General features: G+C 46.4%; 1 protein-coding gene across 1 annotated transcript in view; it reads right to left on the bottom strand.

The window, feature by feature from the left end:
• The window catches only part of LOC105705717 (mal, T cell differentiation protein like), a 33769-nt gene continuing 15153 nt past the window's right edge, over positions 1–18616 (bottom strand). The window contains exons 2-4 of the mRNA XM_064371638.1: positions 8423–8590; positions 4453–4575; positions 1–1868 (exon numbers count right to left, since the gene is read on the bottom strand). Coding sequence (XP_064227708.1) covers positions 1806–1868; positions 4453–4575; positions 8423–8590 — 354 coding nt within the window. The 3' untranslated portion in view covers positions 1–1805. The remainder of the gene's footprint in view (positions 1869–4452; positions 4576–8422; positions 8591–18616) is intronic.

The raw sequence follows: 18616 nt of genomic DNA, 5'->3' as shown, positions 1-18616 counted from the left end.
TTGGTGCACTCCCATTTTGGCCTAAGCTGTGTGTTTGGCTTCTGGAACTTGTACCCAAACTGTCCTTACTGAGGTACAAATGACATCATAAACTCAAAGCCCTGGAGACAAATGTGACCTCCCTTTGCTGTTACCCTAGAAGCAAGACCGGGTGGGCTGGGCTCCCACCCTTGGAGAACTTGGGCTGCAAAATGCTCCAGGGGTGCTTTCAGTGAAATTGCTGGTAGCACCTAGGACCTGATGGCCAGTTCTAGATGCTAACAAGATGAAGTTGACCAACTGCTACTTTTTACCATACAAACAACTTTTATTTGCATGTGGCTACTTAGTTAATATTAAACAGTGATGATCCTAGACAGCTGCCAGGCAACAAAAGGAGAGACACATGGGGGCTTTTCAAGGTATTGGGATGCAAAAAAAGAAAAAAAAATGTATCAGAGTGATCAGAAAATGAGCAGTGAGCAGTAGTGAAGCTGGAATTTTCTTTTCCATAACTCCTGTAGTTCTGTCCCTGCCCCTATAAACCCCAGGAGGAGAAAAAACTTGATACAAAACTGTAAGCCCTCAAATCAGTTAAGACAAATCCCTTTCTCATAATAATTTGTTTCACTCCAAATGACAGAAGGCACGTGCAATGACAGGGCTGTGCCCCACTCGTCTGGGTCAGCAGAAGAACACTGCTTTCTTTGGAAAAACATTTACTTTAAAACCAAGCACCTTGATTTGATATTTCAGCATGCACAACTTTGCCATTCGAGGTCCTGGTGAGCCCTGGTCCAACGCAATGGGCACCACCATTATGCCAGGCCTCAGAGGGCCACCGGGTGCTTAAAAGAATGTAAAGGGGGTGAGTGCGGGTGGAGGAGCTCAGTACCTGGGACATGGGTCCTTCACTCCCCACTAAGATGATACAGCAGCCTTTTCTTCCAATGTGGTTTTGCCAGGAGAATCCATAGACGTAACATTTTTGACTTGTTCCCTGAGGGTATTTGCTGAGGAACGAGGCATCTTGTAGTCCCTAAAAGGTGGGGTCTTGAGTCCCTACCCAGGCATCCGGCAGCTGTGCAGTTTCTGAGATGTCAGACTCATGGAGGAGCAAGGCTATGCCCTTCCTTCTCCACTCCCCACCCCTGAAGTCCCAGGTCTTACTGTATAATGATTTACTTTCCCCACAAATCTAACCTCAAATTTGGCTTCATGCAGATTTTCCTTGGATCCCAATGCTGGAGAGGAAAGGGGAGGGGAAGTGAGAGCGGGGTGGGCAGGGTGGCTTGACCCTGTTAGCCTCCCCGGGAACTCGGGACCACGGCTCCCAAGCACAGGCTGAATGAACAAGGATCAGGAACAAGGTCTGTGCGTCTGCATTACATCTGAAGGCCTTGGCGGCACCGCTTCAATTTTAAGAGAATCAGACTGAATATTCTCCCTGAACCTACTCTAGGGAACCCCACAGCTGAGGCAAAATCCCCAAATAGGCTTGACATTAGTGGCGTTGGAATTCTCAACAGTGAGGGCTCTGATGTGAGTTTTCTAGAAGAGCAAGTTCATGGTCAGATTATTCCAAAAGACAGTTTTTTCCCAGAAAATAATAAAACAAAAGCTTCCTCCTATTCAGTAGAGTGAATTTAAATGTCCAAACAAAGTGTGGTGTCATCGCTCAGTCTGCAAGGACGCTCTGTTAATCCCGTGGACTTTTGGTGGATCTTCTATTTATCATCCAGATGGCAATCATTGGAAGCTGTTTTGGGGGACCAATAATCAGGGCTTTCAAAGAGCATTTCCCCCCTTGGCCTGGCACCTTTGTGTCAGTGGTAATAGATGCTGAAGGCATGAAGAATGTAGAGTAGCGTGGTGACAAAGGCGAAGAACTGGAAGGAGGCAGAGAGTGGCTGTTAGAGACAGCAGTACCAGCTCCTGCCCATTCCCCAGGGATCCTCAGCCCCACTGCCCAGGAGGCCACACATGACCCTGCCTCCTTGCCTCCTGCCTGGCCTGAGGGCAGCAACCCCTGGCCAACTCCTCTCTATCAGGGCGTCCCTGGGGCCATCCTGGTGTCCTGCCCCGACTGCAGTCTCCATCTCATCTGCACCTGTCTGTGAAGCAGGCTCACCTCCACCCTGGCCCTGGGCCCACATCCCACACTGACCTCCTGCTCAAGACCCACTCTCCTCTGTCCACCTCCAGCAAACCCCTGCTCTGAGCACCCCTACAGCTCCACTCGCTAGCTCGCTCTGAGCGGCTGCTTGTCAGCTCCTTGTGAATGTTCAGACCTCCTCCAGCTCTTCCTGGCTCACACTGAGCACCTGATGTTTCCTCACAAGCCTCACAAGCCCAGCGGGCCCCAGGGTCCTCCTCTCACCCTGCTCTCTGGGTCTGATACCTGTGGCCCTCGACTGCTCCAGCCTCCCTTGTCAGCCATGTGCAAAACCACCCAAAAGGCTACTGAGTTCCTTGCCTAGCTCTTGGGACATGCAGTTCTCCCTTGTCTCAGCCACCAGCATCCCTCGTGAGGACTCCTCATGGCCTTATTTGTCCGCTTCTGGCTGCCCTGCCCCTCGAATTTGCTCCATGATTTGGGCAGGGCAGGCAGAAGTGGACAAGTGAGGACATTTCGGGGAGAACACAGGACCGTGTTGAAGCTGTGTGATGGCTCTGCTTTTCTCAGGGTAGGGGCCATCACCTTCAACACCTTTTGGGCCCTGCCAACTATCCCAGTACCAATCTGCCCCACTGTTCACTCACTCCATATTCAGTCAGTTGGTCAACAAGTATTTTTTAAGCACCTACTTTTCTTCAAGAACAACTGTGGCTATAACAGTGAAAAAAAAATTCAAAAATTCTTGCCCTCATGGAGCTTACATTTGAGAGATAAGAAGCAGCAACAAGATAGATGAGTAGCACATACATGGGCTAGAGGGAGGTAAGTGCAGGGAGAAGATGAAGCAAGGAAGGGGAAAGTGGAATGCCAAGGTCTCAGGGGAGGGGGCATCAGAGAAGGCCCTGCCGAGAAAACAGAAGGAGGCAGGAGCCACCAGGCAGTTACCCCTGCCAAGGTCCCATGTAAGCGCATATCTGTGTGCTCAAGGGCAGCCAGGAGGGAGGTGTAGCTGGGGCAGCTGCCATGGGTGAGCAGCAGGGGGCCATGCTGGGGACAGGCTGGGCCATGGAGGGCCCAAGGGGCCATTGCTAGACTTGTAAGTTTAAGAAGTTAAACTCATCTGATGAGGAGGGAAGGGAGGCAGACAGGCTGGAAGGCAGCTGAAATAACTTGTGACCACCCCAGAGGGTCACAGTGCTCCCTGAAACCGAATCCTTACTCTTATGACAACACCCCACCATGGACCTCTTCCTCCTGCCATAGCCACATAAGCCTGCAAGAGCCACCAGGCTGACATGGGACCTTCTGGCCACAGTGACTGATCCAGGGATGGGAACAGATGTAGCCTTGGTGTTGGAGTCCTTCCTTGGAAGTTTTCAAGGTAGGAGTCAGGAAGGTCAGGCCACTCTGATATGGTTTTGCTCTGTGTCACCACCCAAATCTCATCTTGTAGCTCCCATAATTCCCATATGTTGTGGGAGGGACCCAGTGGGAGATTACTGAATCATGGGGGTGGGTCTTTCCTGTGCTGTTCTTGTGATAGTGAATGGGTCTCACAAGATCTGATGGATTTAAAAATGCGAGTTTCTCTGCACAAGCTCTCTCTTTGCCTGCTGCCATTCATGTAAGATGTGACTTGCTCCTCCTTGCCTTCTGCCATAATTGTGAGGCCTCCCCAGCCATGTGGAACTGTGAGTTCAATAAACCTCTTTCTTTTGTAAACTGCTCAGTCTCGGGTATGTCTTTATCAGTGTGAAAATGGACTAATACCCATTCCAAAGGAGGAATGTGTTGCTGTGAGCTCTCTGCCATGTGAGGGTGCCATCCTTCAAGGGAAGGAGAGGAGAGCTGGCAGGTGAGAGGCAGACTCTGGAGGCTCCAGGGGACCTGAAGACTGGGGAGCCTGCTCTCTCCACCCTGTGGCTGGACCACCTCGCCTGGTGTCCTGCAGTCAGTACATTACCCCTGTAGGCTACTGTGATTGACACAAAGGACACTGGAATAGTTCAGTAATGCTAAGGGATGTGGGTCCCATTCCAAAGGCAGTGGGAGCCATTGAAGAATTTTCAGTAGGAGAGTGACACCTGTTCCAATTTGTGTTTTGGAAAAAAAAAAAACCTCTGCAGACAGTGTAGGGGGTCTAAGAAAGAGGAAAGCTGAAGGGGGGAAGGATAGAAAGTAAGAGAGGACCCATGAACATGAGTGCATGTGTTTACAGGGACACACATCCCTCTCCCCTGCCCTTATGGCTCCTTCCACTTGAGGGCTCAGGGTCTATACAGCACAAGGTAGAGTTAGCCTCCTGCACTAGACATCCTTCAGCCAAAACTGCTGTCCACGGCAAGCTCACTCACCGAGGCTGCTGTGTTAATGTAGTAGTTTTTCAGGTCCAGGGTCTCAGAAACAATTGTGGCATGTACTTGCAGGACGGCAGCGCTCATGTACAGGATGCCAGTGGTCCCGTGGTACAGGCTGTCCTGGAAATGCAGAGCAGAGCCATACATGTACATGTCACTCAGGTGTGCACTTTCCTCTCTGGCTACATAGCTGTAAAGAATGAGCAAACGAGGCAGCCAGCCCCCAGACTCCTGCTTTGTTTTTTTTTCCTCAGTATAATTTGGTTTGGCTCTGTATCCCCACCCAAATCTCATCTCAAATTGTAATCCCCATGTGTTGAGGGAGGAACCTGGTGGGAGATGACTGGATCATGGGGGCGGTTTCCCCATGCTGTCCTTGTGACAGTGAGAGAGTTCTCATAAGATCTGATGGTTTAAAAGTGTGACATTTCCCCTCTCTCATTCTCTCTCCTGCTGCCATGTAAGGCATGCCTTGCTTCCCCTTCACCTTCCATCATGATTGTAATTTTCCTGAGACCTCCCCAGCCATGCAGAACTGTAAGCCAATTAAACCTCTTTTCTTTATAAATTACCCAGTCTCAGGTAGTTCTTTATAGCAGTGAAAGCAGACTGATACAGAAAACTGGTACTGGAAGTCAGGCATTGCTATAAAGATAACTGAAAATGTAGAAGCAACTTTGGAACTGGGTAATGGGCAGAGGTTCGAACAGTTTGGAGTACTCAGAAGAAGACAGGAAGATGTGGAAAAGTTTAGAGCTTCCTAGAGACTTGTTGAATGATTTTGACCAAAATGATGATAGTGATATGGACAATGAAATCCAGGCTGAGGTGGTCTCAGATGGAGATGAGGAACTTACTGAGAATTAGAATAAAGGTCATTCTTGCTATGCTTTAGCAAAGAGACTGGTGGCATTGTACCCCTGCCCAAGAGATCTGTGGCACTTTGAACTTGAGAAAGATGATTTGAGGTATCTGGCAGAAGTAATTTATAAGCAGTAAAGCCTTCAAGATGTGACCTGACTTTTCCTGAAAGTGTACAATCATATGCATTCACAAAGAGATGGTCCAAAATTGGAACTTATGTTTAAAAGAAAAGCAGTACATAAAAGTTTGAAAAATTTGCAGCCTGACCATGTAGTAGAAAAGAAAAACACATTTTCTGGGGAGAAATTCAAGCTGTCAGCTGCAGAAATTTGCATAAGTAATGAGGGGCCTCAAAACAATGGGGAAGATATCTCTAGGGCATTTCAGAGATCTTCACAGCAGCCCCTCCCATCTCAGGTTCAGAGACTTAGGAGGGAAAACTGGTTTTGTGGACCAGACTCAGGCGCTGTTGTTCTATGCAGTCCCGGGATACAGCAACCTACATCCCAGCTGCTCCAGCTACAGCAGCAGGGGCCAAGGTACAGCTTGGGACGTTGCTTCAGAGGATATAAGCCCCAGGCCTTGGCAGCTTTCACATGGTGTTGAGCCTACAGGTGTGCAGAAGGCAAGAAGTGAGGTTTTGGAACCTCTGCCAAGGTTTCAGAGGATGTATGAAAATGCCTGGATGTCCAGGCAGAAGTCTGTTGCAGGAGTGGAGCCCTTATGAAGAACCTCTACTAGGGCAAAATGTGGTGTCGGAGCCCCCACACAGAGTCCCTACTGCAGCACTGCCTAGTAGAGCTGTGAGAAGAGCGCCACCATCCTTCAGACCCCAGAATGGTAGGTCCACTGACAACTTGCACCAGACACCTGGAAAAGCCACAGGCACTCAATGCCACTTTGTGAAAGCAGCTGCAGGGGCTGTACTCTGCAGAGCCACAAGGATGGAGCTGCCCAAGGCCTTAGGTGCCCACCCTTTGAAACAGTCTGACTTGAGTGTGAGACATGAATTCAAAGGAGATTTTGGAGTGTTGACATTTAATGGCTGCCCTGATGGGTTTTGGACTTGCATGGGGCTGGGAGACTTTGTTTTGACCAATTTCTCCCATTTGGAATGGAAGCATTTACCCAATGCCTGTACCCTCATTGTGTGTTGGAAGTAACTAACTTGCTTTTGATTTTACAGGCTCGTAGGCAGAAGAGACTTCTCTTGTCTTAGATGAGACTTTGGACTTGAATTTTCGGGTTAATGCTAGAATAAGTTAAAACTTTGGTGGACTGTTGGGAAGGCATGATTGTGTCTTTAAATGTAAGAAGGACATGAGATTTGAGAGGGGCCTGAGGTGTAATAATATGGTTTGGCTCTTTGTCCCCCCCAAATCTCATCTCCAATTGTAATCCACATGTATCAAGGGAAGGACCTGGTTGGAGGTGACTGGATCATGAGGACAGTTTCCCCTATGCTGTTCTCATGATGATGAATGAGTTCTCATGGGAACTGATGGTTTAAAAGTATGGCACGTTCCCCTCCCTACTCTTTCCTGCTGCCATGTAAGACGTGCCTTGCTTCCCCTTCACCTTCCACCATGATTGTAAATTTCCTGAGGCCTCCCTAACCATGAGGAACTATGAGTCAATTAAACCTCTTTTCTTTATAATTTACCCAGTCACAAGTAGTTCTTTATAGCAGTGTGAGAATAGATTAATACACAGGGTTTTAAATGTAATATCTATGTTGTAAGTAATGGCAGATTAATAAAGATCAGTAAGTTTCAGTTATCTAATGTCAATCTTGGTCTGAAATATTAAATGAAAAAATTCCAGAAATTCACAACTAAATGTGTGCCTTTCTGAGTATCATCATGAAATCTTGTGCTGTTCTACCCTGTGCCTCCTGGGACCTGAATCATCCCTTTGTCCAGCACATCCACACTGCTTACACCATCCATGTTATTCACTTTGTAGCCATCTGGGCTATCAGATCAACTGTTGTGGTACTGCAGTGCTTGCATTCAAGGAATCCTTACTTTACTTCATAATAGCCCCAAATTGCAAGAGTAGTGATGCTTGCAATTTGGATGTGCCAAAGAGAAGTCATAGGGTGCTTTCTTTAAGTGAAAAAGTGAAAGTTTTCAACTTAATAAGGAAAGAAAAAAATATGCTGAGGTTGTTAAGATCTACAGTAAGAATGAATTGTCTATCTGTGAAATTGTAAAGAAGGAAAAAGAAGTGCATGCATAGCATAATCGGGGTTCAGTACTATCTGAGAATTCAGACATTCCCTGGGGGTCTTGGGACTTATCCTCCAGAGATAGGGGGAACACTGTATACTATCTTAGGTATGCTGAGGCATTGTTAACTTTGTATATCTGTGATAATGTGAAAAAGTTTGTGGGTTTTTTTGGAAACATATGGAAGTATGTGGAATAGAATGACATGAAGTCTGGAGTTTGCTTTAAAATTCCTTAGTGGGGAAAAAGGCTAGATAAAACAAATGTGGTAAGATCTTGATAATACTGGAATCTGGGTTATAGCTACATGAGGGGCTATAATACAATATTCTGTACTTTTAAATATGTCTTCAATCGTTCAATATGGAATACTTTTAAATGGTTTTTTGAGATGATACAACAACATAAAAACTAATGATGTAATATTAAATGAAAGCGTCTACATCCAAAATTATTTGTAGAGTATAATTTATATATATGTATAAAATTCATGTGGGATATGGAAGAAATAATTTGTCACAGGGATTGTGATAGAGCATTGAGACTAGAGTGATATTTTTCCTACTAGCGTTTTCTTCAGTGTTGCTCCAAGGATTTTACCAGGAAGAAAATTTAGGGGAAACACAACAGAATGTGCTTTATCACAAGGCATTGTATGTTCTCCTAACAGGGAAGGCAGTGAAGGGGAATACAAGGAAAGTTTTACTCTTGCAGAGAAATGTCTTCATTTTGGCCTGGTAGTAAACATATTAAGATAAAATGTCTTGGTTCCATAGGAGCCTAGCCCAGTATCCCTATCTGCCCAGAAAGGCCAATTGTCCTCACCCAACCCAGGATGTCCACCCAGGAGGAGCTGTGCTGCTGGTTCTTACCAGAACTCTCCAGGATTCAAATCTTTTGTAAAATCCAAACAAGTAAGACAAAAGGAACATCAGGGAGATGAGAAATGAGGTGAGTGAGACATACATCACCCATCCTTGCAGCAACGGGTTTGCTACCTGGGTGGCAGCTACCAGGATCCAGACCCAGAACCCAAATATCTGGAAGATAAAAGCATAAAAGGAGCTTCATTAGCTAGTGTGGAGCATGTTTCCCTTTGCAGGGCGTCTCTTTTCTGTCTCTAGGTAAAAGCTCAGGTGAAGTTAGGAGGGAACCAAGAGGGAAATGGGGAAGTCAGTCTGGCCCCTCTAAGTCACGGTAAAGTCAGGTCCTATTGTGAGAAAATGCAAGAGGTTAATGCAGAGGTTGTGAACAGAGGGACTCTTGGCCAAGTCTGGTCTGTGAATGTGCCTTCTTGGCTCAAGTAGTATTGGCATATACACTTTTAAACAATTCTGAATAAGTTGTCAACATTTAAAACAGGATATTTCACATGAAAAAATTCCACATTTTGGACATTTCTTTAAAAATCCATGGTTCCGGCCACAGTGTACCCATTTCTCAGGCCAGAGTAGGCTGGAATGAGTAGTGACTGTCTCTTTAAAAATGACCTGGAGTCCTCAGTGAACCATATCCCCTCACCCCACTAACCTCACATCATGCTGTGGCACATTCCCTCTTGCTCACTGACACTGTGGAATTGTTTACTAATGAGATAGAGCTTGTTTTTGTATATTTGTTAGCCACTAATATTTTCCCCTCTGTAAAGTTTTTTTGTTGTCAGTGAAATATTTTTAAATAGATTTTTCTTTTTCTTATTGATTCATAGGAATTCTTGCTACTAGTGTGGATTTCATGGACTGTCATAAACATTGCAAATATATGCTGCTAGCACTCACATACTTTATGTTTTCCTTTGATTAACTAAGCCCATAATTGTAATGCTGTTGAGTATGTCAATCTTTTTCTTTATCATATTTTTTATCAAGTTTAAGAAATTCTTCTCTATTTTGAGTCATGAAGATATTCTTGAATCCCAGATTTTCCTTCAGAGATAATTTTCTTTCTTCCTGAAATGCACCCTTTAGTAGCCTCTTTAGTGAAGGTCAGTGGGTAGTAGTCAACTTCATTTATTAGAAAATGTCCTTAAATTTCCCCGACAATTATTTTCTCTCCACACTTCCAAGATATATTACCACTGTGTTGTATATTTTTCCATATTATTCTGTTGTATTCTAGCTTCCATTGTCGTTGTTGAAAGGTCAGCTGTCAGTTGAACTCTTGCTTTGTAGAAATCTGTATTCGTTATTTGGCTGTATTCAGTCTTCACTCTGTCTTTGGCATTCTATAGTTTGTGAAACAATGATACAATGTGTTGAGATGTGAATATCTTTTTATGACTCCTGCTTGGTATTGGTTCTACATTCAATACCTGAAAATTCCATTCACTTGAGCCTTAATAGCTTGATTCTATAGTTTGTGGCTTCCATTAACTTCCATTCTTTTTCACTTGTTTCATCTTTTGTTCAGTGAATTTTGATTGGAAGCTCATGTCTGTGGAGGTAGCTCAGTTCTGAATGATGTATTAGAAACCTTCTTGACCAAACAATTTCACTCACTGTTTTTTTGAGAGAGTTTCTCTCTGTCACTCAGGCTGGCTCACTGCAGCTTCCAACTCCTGAAATCAAATGATCCTTCCACCTCAGCCTCCTAATTAGCTAGGACTAGAGGGGCATACTACCACACCTAGACAATTTTCATTTTACATTTTGTAGAGACAGGATCTTGCTGTGTTGCCCAGGCTGGTCTTAAACTCCTGACCTCAAGCAATCCTCCTGCCTTGGCCTCCCAAAGTGCTGAGATTACAGGCATGAGCCACTTGTGCCCTGCCTTCACTCCCTTCTGTGTAGCTCAGCCAAAAGATACACAACTTTAGTTCTGCTTTCCAAAATAAATCCCCGGCTTTCTGGGACTAGCAGTTCCTATCTTACAACTGGCCAATACATGGAGATGGGTATGTCACCCTTTCCCTTCTGAAGCTTCCACTTGCTGTTGTCTGGCTGTTGTCTTTGAATTTATGGAATATTCATGGGCTTAAGGAGAAAAGAGGAAAAGGAGATGAGAAGCCAGACTAGAATAGGAAGTTGACCACAAGGCACAGACTCCTCAGCAAGGAGTACAATCATAGCTTTACAGGGCTGGGAAACAACTCCAGCAGCCTTGGCTGCCTCTTAAAGCACCAGTCTGGGAGCAAACTCCCCTTTAATAATCAATATCCAAGTGAATTTTGGAAGTCCTAGGCTGGTCTGAGACTGCCAGAGAATGGGTCAAGGCCAGCTTGTCCTAGGGAGGGGGTGAGGGATGAAAGTTGCTGTCCTCTGGCTCCCCCTCAACTATGCTGTTGCCTGTCAATCCAGTTACAAGGGCTGCTGATGTTCAGAAAGGTACCAGGGCTCAGCTTTAAGGCACTTGCCAAGCGACCTCCCTGCCAAGCCAAGAGAAGTACATTAAAATGCTGGCACATGAACAGCACCCAAACAATGCTGGTTATCAGTAGTTCACCAGGTATTTTACAGTTTATAAAATGCATTCACTCAGACTGCTTCATTTAGTCCACACAACAATTCTAACTCCCATGGAAATACCAGAGAACTGCCATTTGATACCTTTCACTGCTTACTGCCAGCTCACCTGTGCTAGGCATGGGGACAAGAAGGGTGCCTCAGCCACATCTTGCCAGTCGGTGCCTGCAGAGGGGTCCCAGTCCCCCTCTTGCCATCAGAAGCGTCCCTAGCCAGACACAGCCATATGCATGTTATTTACATTTGCATTTAATCTTTGCCGCAGTCCATGAGGTAGTACTGTACCGAGGGGACTGGGGCCTGAGGTCACACAAGCAGTGCAGGGTGGGACTCAGACATAGTGTAGGACACTTGTGGTTCTTGCCCCAAAAACCAGATTTCAAGGCCAAGGTTAGGGCCAGGTAGAGGCTCCTAGATTGCGCCAGAGGGTGGCCTGCTAGAGCCTCAGCCAAAGTCTGTCAGGAGCATTAGGGGCCTTGATGGGGACATCATACCTGCAGTCTCAGGGAGCCCATCAGCAGCCTCCTCTCTCCAGGTTCCAGCTATAGCTTAGGAATCCCTGTCCAACCTTTCACAACAGGCCAGGGGCCTCTGAGCATTTGGGAATCTATTCAAACATCATGGGAACCTTCCTGCAATGGCTTCAGTGTTGTATAATCAATGTTCTGCAGAAGAATATTACTCACTTCTTATTTCCACACCCCTCTACCTCCTAAACAGTAGGAGAGACCAGAGCCAAGGACTATAGGTGGATTTAAACCCAGCAAAGTTTGTTATCTCATTTCTATCTCAAGTAGTCTAGGCTGGATTCTTTATAGATGTGAAAACTTTGCGCATTTGTTTTTACTTGTTCTTAAAGCTCATATTTAGCTTTCCACATTTCCTGGTGGCCTAAACTGCTTTCCCATCTTAATGCTTATTTTTGCACTTCCTCAGAGCAGGAGATATTGTCAATGGTTGGGGCTGGCCCTCAAAGTGGAGAAATATTTGATTACAATGAGCCATTTAGAACAAGTAGATTTCAAGCACAACTTTGGCAGAAACCTTTTCTTATAAGCAAACACACACAGTCATATATAAATTTTTCAAAAGGCTGAATTGAAACTTGAAAGGACTTCTTAAAGAAAGATGGAGCTTAACAATAGGTTTTTAAAACCTGTTCTTCTCTAGAACATGGAGAAGAGCTCCTTTGGGTTTAGAAAGTTGGATACAAACTTGAATATAATAACTGGGGTAACAACACCCAGGTTGGAGTCCAGGAAGAAAGGGCTGATGCGAGGTTTGGAGAGGGAGGTTGAGCCTGGATGTTACTACACCAAATAGTGAGAAAACTTCCAAAGGCTCCTGAGGTCTGGTCAAAAGGACTCAGCAGGCTCCTGCTGGCTGAAGATGGGACCGCTTGAGCTTCCTATAGCTACAATGGATTGGAATGCGTCAACTAAGGTGAAATCCACAAGTTCAAAATGATACTTAAAACACAAACTTCTTTTGTCACTTTTGGAGGATGCTTATTATTTTGAAAAGTGCTTTAAAAGAAAAAAAGAAGCTGTGGTATGGGGGTAAAGAGCTTTTCAAATACATGCATACCTGAGCACTACCCTCCAGGCAGCACTCCAAGCCCTGCTGCTCCTAGAACCCTTTGGGCACTTCAAGAAAGCCCCAGTGTCTGTGTCCTGCCCCAAAGAGTCTGCTTGAACAGGTAAGGGAGGCTGCATTATTAGGAGTTCCCCAGGCAGAGTGGCCAAGGCTGAGAAAGCCTGAGTCCAGTTCTCCGCTTCTACTCTCACCTCCAGTCCATGCACTATGCAGTGCCATTCCTCCTGGGTTTGAATCCCAGCTCTGCCTGGTGGACAGGTCATTTAGCTTCTCTGTGCCTCTGTGTCCCTGTCCATCAAATAGAGGAGGTGGGGGTCTCGCTGACCCTTCTATCATCTGGCCCTTGTGAAGGTTTGGCGAGTCTCTCTGGCACATGGTGAATGTTAGCTGTAGTAGCCACAAACATTTGGAATGGCACAGAGGGCAGGAAGGAATATTCTGTGAGAAAGACACAGAGGGGGGAATGTCCAAGAGAGGCCTCTCTAAAGGACAGGAAGTTTACTTTTGGGAAGGAGGGATGAAAGATCAATCAGCTGGGTGGGCAAGATAACATTTAGAGGGCACAGACCATTCTTATGAGTTGATGAAAGCTTTGGTCACCAAGAAAAATGTACTTATACACATACACAATTTTTGCCTACAAATCTGGGGACTCACAGACCCCCAATGTCTGTCTGTCCATCTGCAACCCCCCAGTTGAAGTCCATTGCCGCCTCCAGGTTAAATAACTGTGCCATCAACAACTATTATTTTGGCAACATTGATCAAAACATTAAATGCACACACTGTTCAATTCAGTAAATTCACTTGATGGAATTTGTCCTACAAATGATGCACATGAGCAAAATGACAAATATATATATATATTTAATATATATATATAAAATGACAACATATATATATGTGTATATATACACACATATATATATGTTGTTTATTGCAGCCTGTTGCTTACAGAAAAGCTAAGAAATGACCCTTTCATCCAGAGGGGAGCAGTTAAATCAACTATGTCTGCAAAGTGAAGCACTCTACAATCTTCAAAAAAAAAAAAGAGAGAAAATTCTATATCCCCAAATGGCGCAAAATCCAAGAGTTTGTAAAGGCACAAACCAGTGTATCCAGTGTGCTATGATTTGTGCAGAAAAATAAGAAAATGCATGTGTGAGTGTCTGTGTGTATGTGCATTTGTTGCAGGTAAACAGAGTATTTCCAGAATGAGACCCAATCAGCCAGCCAGTGCCTTGGCTTTGGAGGAGCAGAACCTCTTGGCTTGGAGACAGTTCCGAATGTAGGGCCATGTTCATATTTAAACTAACCCAAAACAAAAAATATGTAAATGTAAAAAGGAAATGAAGCTGTATGGGCATTGGAGGCTCACTAGAGATTTCTGAATGGGAAGAGATAAGGAGGATGGCCTCTGGGGAGAGTGGACCTGCTCACCTGCACAGAGCAGCTGGAAGCCCCTCATAGGCAGGCGAGGGGCTGCTGCAGGGGCCGGGCTCACACACTGAGAGGTTCTGAGACAGACACTGCCTGAGTAATCAACCCCTGGGAAGGGTGAAGGAGGTGTCAAAAAGATGCATGGTCTCAGGTCTGTGTGGTCAGGGCTCCGGGCGTGGGTTTGGGGTGGGGCAGATGAGCTGAGAAGCAGGAGGGAGTGCCGGGGTGGGTACCCGTGGCAGGTTTTTCTGCATAGCTGGGCATTGCTTCAGCATGGCAGGTTTCATGTACTAACAACCCTAAATTCCTTTTCTTACTGTTTGTCTTAATTTTCATGACAGCTTTGCCTCTCCCTCTCTTTCCTGGTACTCAGGTGACCACAGGCTGTACTATGAAGCCTCAAAAATTTCAGGCTGAGAGGAAAAGGCCCCAGTCAAGATGGGTGCAGCTCATGTCATCAGCACACAAGTGAGCTGGGGTCTCCTGGTCCCACCACGGGCCAGGCAGGAAAGGGCTTTGTAAAGGACACACGCGGGCGTTGCCCACGGCAGGAACCTGGATGCCCCGAAGGCTCCCTGTGCCATTGTGATGTTTCAGGATGAAGGAAACGATTGTCCCTCACACTCAGGTATGCAGAGTGCATGCTGTTTAAGTCCAGGCTCTCTTGTCTGCTATATACCTCTCTCTCTTTTTAAAAACTGTGGTTAAATACATATAACAAAATCAACCCTTTTAACCATTTTAAGTGTACAGTTCAGTGGTATTCACGTTCACTCACACTGTCCTGTGACCATCACCACCATCCACCTCCAGAGTGCTTTCCATCTTGCAGATCCGAAACTCTGCACCCATTAAACGACAACTCCCCATTCTTCCCTCCCCACAGCCCCTGGCAACCACCATTCTACTTTCTGTCTACTCTGGGTACCTGATATGAATGGAATCATGCAGTCTTGGTCCTTTTGCGACTGCCTTTTCTAGCTTAGCATAATGTCCTCAAAGTTCATCCGTGTTGTAGCATGTGTTAGAATTTCTGTCTTTTCCAAGGCCGAATAATATTCCATTGCATTTGTGTGTCACATTTGGCTTATCCACTCACCTGCTTATACACACTTTGGTTGCTTCCACCTTTTGGCTATTGTGAATAATGCTGCTATGAACATGGGTGTCCAAACAGCTCTTTGATGCACACCCCTTAAAAGGAAAAAATAGCCAGGTGAGTGGCTCACACCGTAGTCCCGGGACTTTGAAAGGCCAAGGTGGGGATCACTTGAGCCCAAGAATTCAAAAGCAGCCTGGGCAACATGATGAAACCCTATCTCTAAAAAAATACAAAAATCAGCCAGACATGATGGCACATGCCTGTAGTCCCAGCCACTCGGGAGGCTGAGATGGGAGGAGGATCACTTGAGCTCAGGAGGCAGACAACCTTGATTGTGCCCTCATGGGTGACAGAGTAAGACCCTGTCTCAAGAAAAAGGAAAAAACAAGGCAAGGCCTATCCTGGGGCTGTGCTTCAGACCCCATCAGGCAGTTGCCATGTAAAATGTCTCAAGAGTTACAGCTCCGAAAGACAGATGTGTCCACGTTCCTGCCACTATAGCAGCCCTTGGGAGTTTGGTTCTGTTCACCCAAAATGAGTAGGAGTTTGGTTCTGAACATGCAGCACTAAAGGGACCTTGAAAAGGACACTTTAAAGTCCAAGAACTCAAATTGGAAGCAGAGTGTCACCTTGCTTGACCTCAGCTAGGAATGTGTGCACGTGTCTGACATCTCAAGTTTTTCGCTGCTCTGAGCATGTCTATGAATGACTGTGAAAGTGCCAAGTGTATTAATTTGGGAGTTACAAATATATCTTAGCAGTGGGTGAATATGCAAATACAGAATCCAGGAGTTACAAGGGTCCACTGTATTTTCAATGCCCAAATTATATTCCACCAAGTTGATAAAACCTCATTTACTCAATTAGGCCCTAGTCAAGGTATATGGGGGTTTCTAGCTTTTTCCTATTACACATGATGATGCAAAACATATCTGTTGCAGGGAAAGTTCTCTCATTATAAACTGTTTCTGTGGAATGAGTTCCCTAGCTGGGCTTACTGGTGAGAGGTTTAGGCTCTCACCAGTAAGGGGATGCAGCTGCCCATGCCATTAGGCTCATCACATTCCCTAGCTAGGGACACATACTTGACTTAGTCCTGGTCAATAAGACAGAGGGAAAGTCTTCCTTGTGCCTAAGAAGGGGCACAGGGCACAGTGGTCCCTTTCTTGCTCTGGCCATTACTGTGCAGTGGTGAACCTGGAGCTATGAAATGGAGGAGGAGAGAGAGGGAAGGAGACCAGATCCCAGATGACACAACTGAGGTGCTGACCCAGATCACGGGACATGAGATAGTGCATTTCCCTTCTACTGAGGCCAGTCCTGGTCAGTGACAGTGACAGCCCTTTCACAGCACTGCTGAGGAGCCCCTGGGATTCAAGTCTGTGCAGGTCGCCCATACCCCTCACCCTCTCTTCAAACACTCCACTGCCTCCCATAACTCCTAGGCCAAACTCAGGCCACCCACCCTCTACCTCTATGCCAAGCTCCCCAAGCCTCCACCAGTTCCCCAAGCCCTGGAACTGGCAAACTGTGAGTGAGATTAATTCATGGATTGTGACTCCATTTAGTGGATTATCAACCAGCATTAAGAATTGAAGCCGACTGGACATAATGGCTCACACCTGTAATCCCAGTACTTTGGGAAATTGAGGTAGGAGGATTGCTTGAGGTTAGGCATTTGAGGCCAGTCTAGGAAACAAAGTGAGATCCTGTCTCTAGAAAACATTTCAAAAAATTAACCAAGCATGGTGACACACACCAATAGTCCTAGCTACTTGGGAGGCTGAGCGGGAGGATCCTTTGAGCCCAGGAGTTCCACGCTGCAGGGAGCTACACTTGTACCACCGCACTCCAGCCTGGGAGACAGAGCAAGACCCTGTCTCTAAAAAAAACAAAAACAAAAAAAGAACTTAAGCAGACTAGGATATAAAGTGTAGGAGTGTATTGTCTACAGGATAGGAAATCCTGGATCTTTTGTTTCACTTACACACACACCCACACCCGCCTGTAATGTACAAGGTTATGATGGAAATCTCTCTTTCTGTGGGTAAGCTTATGGAAGCCCTTGCTCCAGCACGCCTTCCTTCCGGCCCGCCCCTGGACCACTCCTCTCCTTCACAGCACTGTACCATGGGTAAGCCACAGCCCAGCACAGGCCCCAGCCTGGTGGCTGCAGCAGGAACACCATCCCAAGGCCTAAGGGTCAATGCAGGGGCCTGGATGGGAGAGGGAGCCACTGAGGAAGGTAAAGGGAAATGTGGTAAGATGACAGGCCCGTTGTCAGGGAGAGTGGGAGGAGCTCTGGAGTGTCCTACCTCTGTGTGACTGAAACTCCCTGTACCCCAGCTAGGGTCTTCCACACTTGTGCTGCTACCCCAAGTGCCACAGCTAGAGGCCAGGGACCCAGCAAGGCGGTGCTGGGTGCTCCTGGGCAGGGCTCACTTGACTGCAAGTCTCCCTGTGGGTGGCTCAGAGACCCAGAGCCCACCTGGGTGCTGCTTTCAGCTGACTGCTCCCACCCCTGTGTCGCTGGCCCTGCAGCCTCAAGAAGCCTTCTGAGCAGCCATCCTTATCTCCTTTATGCTTTGAATACAGGAGGATACTGGCTCTAAAAGGCAGAGGGACATCCTTAGATACCCAGCAGGGGTATGGCAGGCCTGTTTCCAGCACCCCAAGAGGACCCCAAAAACAAGTAGCATTATATGGAAGTTCCACACTCCACAGTTCAACCTAGTGTACTTCCAAACCCCGAGTCACTGGGTCCTGACTCATGGAGGGAAAATTTCCTATTTCTGTGGCTTTAAGGCTAGCAGGAAATTGCCAGCCCAGGCCCCTTAGGCCTCCAGTGAGGCCCACTGGAGAACAGTGCTGGCGGGAAATCTGCAGCTGCTGCTGGCTGAACGGGTCATATAAGGAGGTCCTTGGTACCCATAAGCACTCTTAGAATGGGACTGGCAGTGCGCCTGGCCTTCCTGAAGTGGGAGCACCAGAGTGGCAGGAAGCGCAGTCTGGGAGGAGCCCTGAGTCAGGGCCAGGCCTCCCATTCCTGCTTCCTCCTCCCCCAGGACCATGTCCGCCCATTCAGACCGACTGCCCTCACTTCTATTGACTAAACAGCACAGATTTACAATGTCACATAAAATGGACTAATTAGAACATTCTTTTTCATCCAAAGTCTAAAGGCCTTTTCCTTCTTGTCCCTTAAAAAAAAAAAAGGAAGAGGACAAAATTAAACCAGCATTTGGGAAGGCATATTTTCCCTTTTATCTACCTGTGTACCTTACAAAGCCACAGAAAGTGTGTAAAGCAGCAAGGGGAAGGCGTCCTGCGCCCTCCGTGGCCCTGTGGCTGGGCTTCCCCACTCTCCTGCCTGCTCAACCCCACCCTGGCATCCTCTTTTTCACTCTCCCTGTTTGGCCCCTGTATATGGATTCACTTCACATCCCTATGTCCCCACAAGAAGTTGC

The sequence above is a fragment of the Aotus nancymaae genome, unplaced genomic scaffold (assembly GCF_030222135.1).
Source record: "Aotus nancymaae isolate 86718 unplaced genomic scaffold, 86718_ANA_hifiasm-v0.15.2.pri h1tg000155l, whole genome shotgun sequence".
Taxonomy (NCBI): domain Eukaryota; kingdom Metazoa; phylum Chordata; class Mammalia; order Primates; family Aotidae; genus Aotus; species Aotus nancymaae.
The sequence above is the reverse complement of the archived record's forward strand: the minus strand, read 5'-3'. Positions and strand labels throughout refer to the sequence as shown.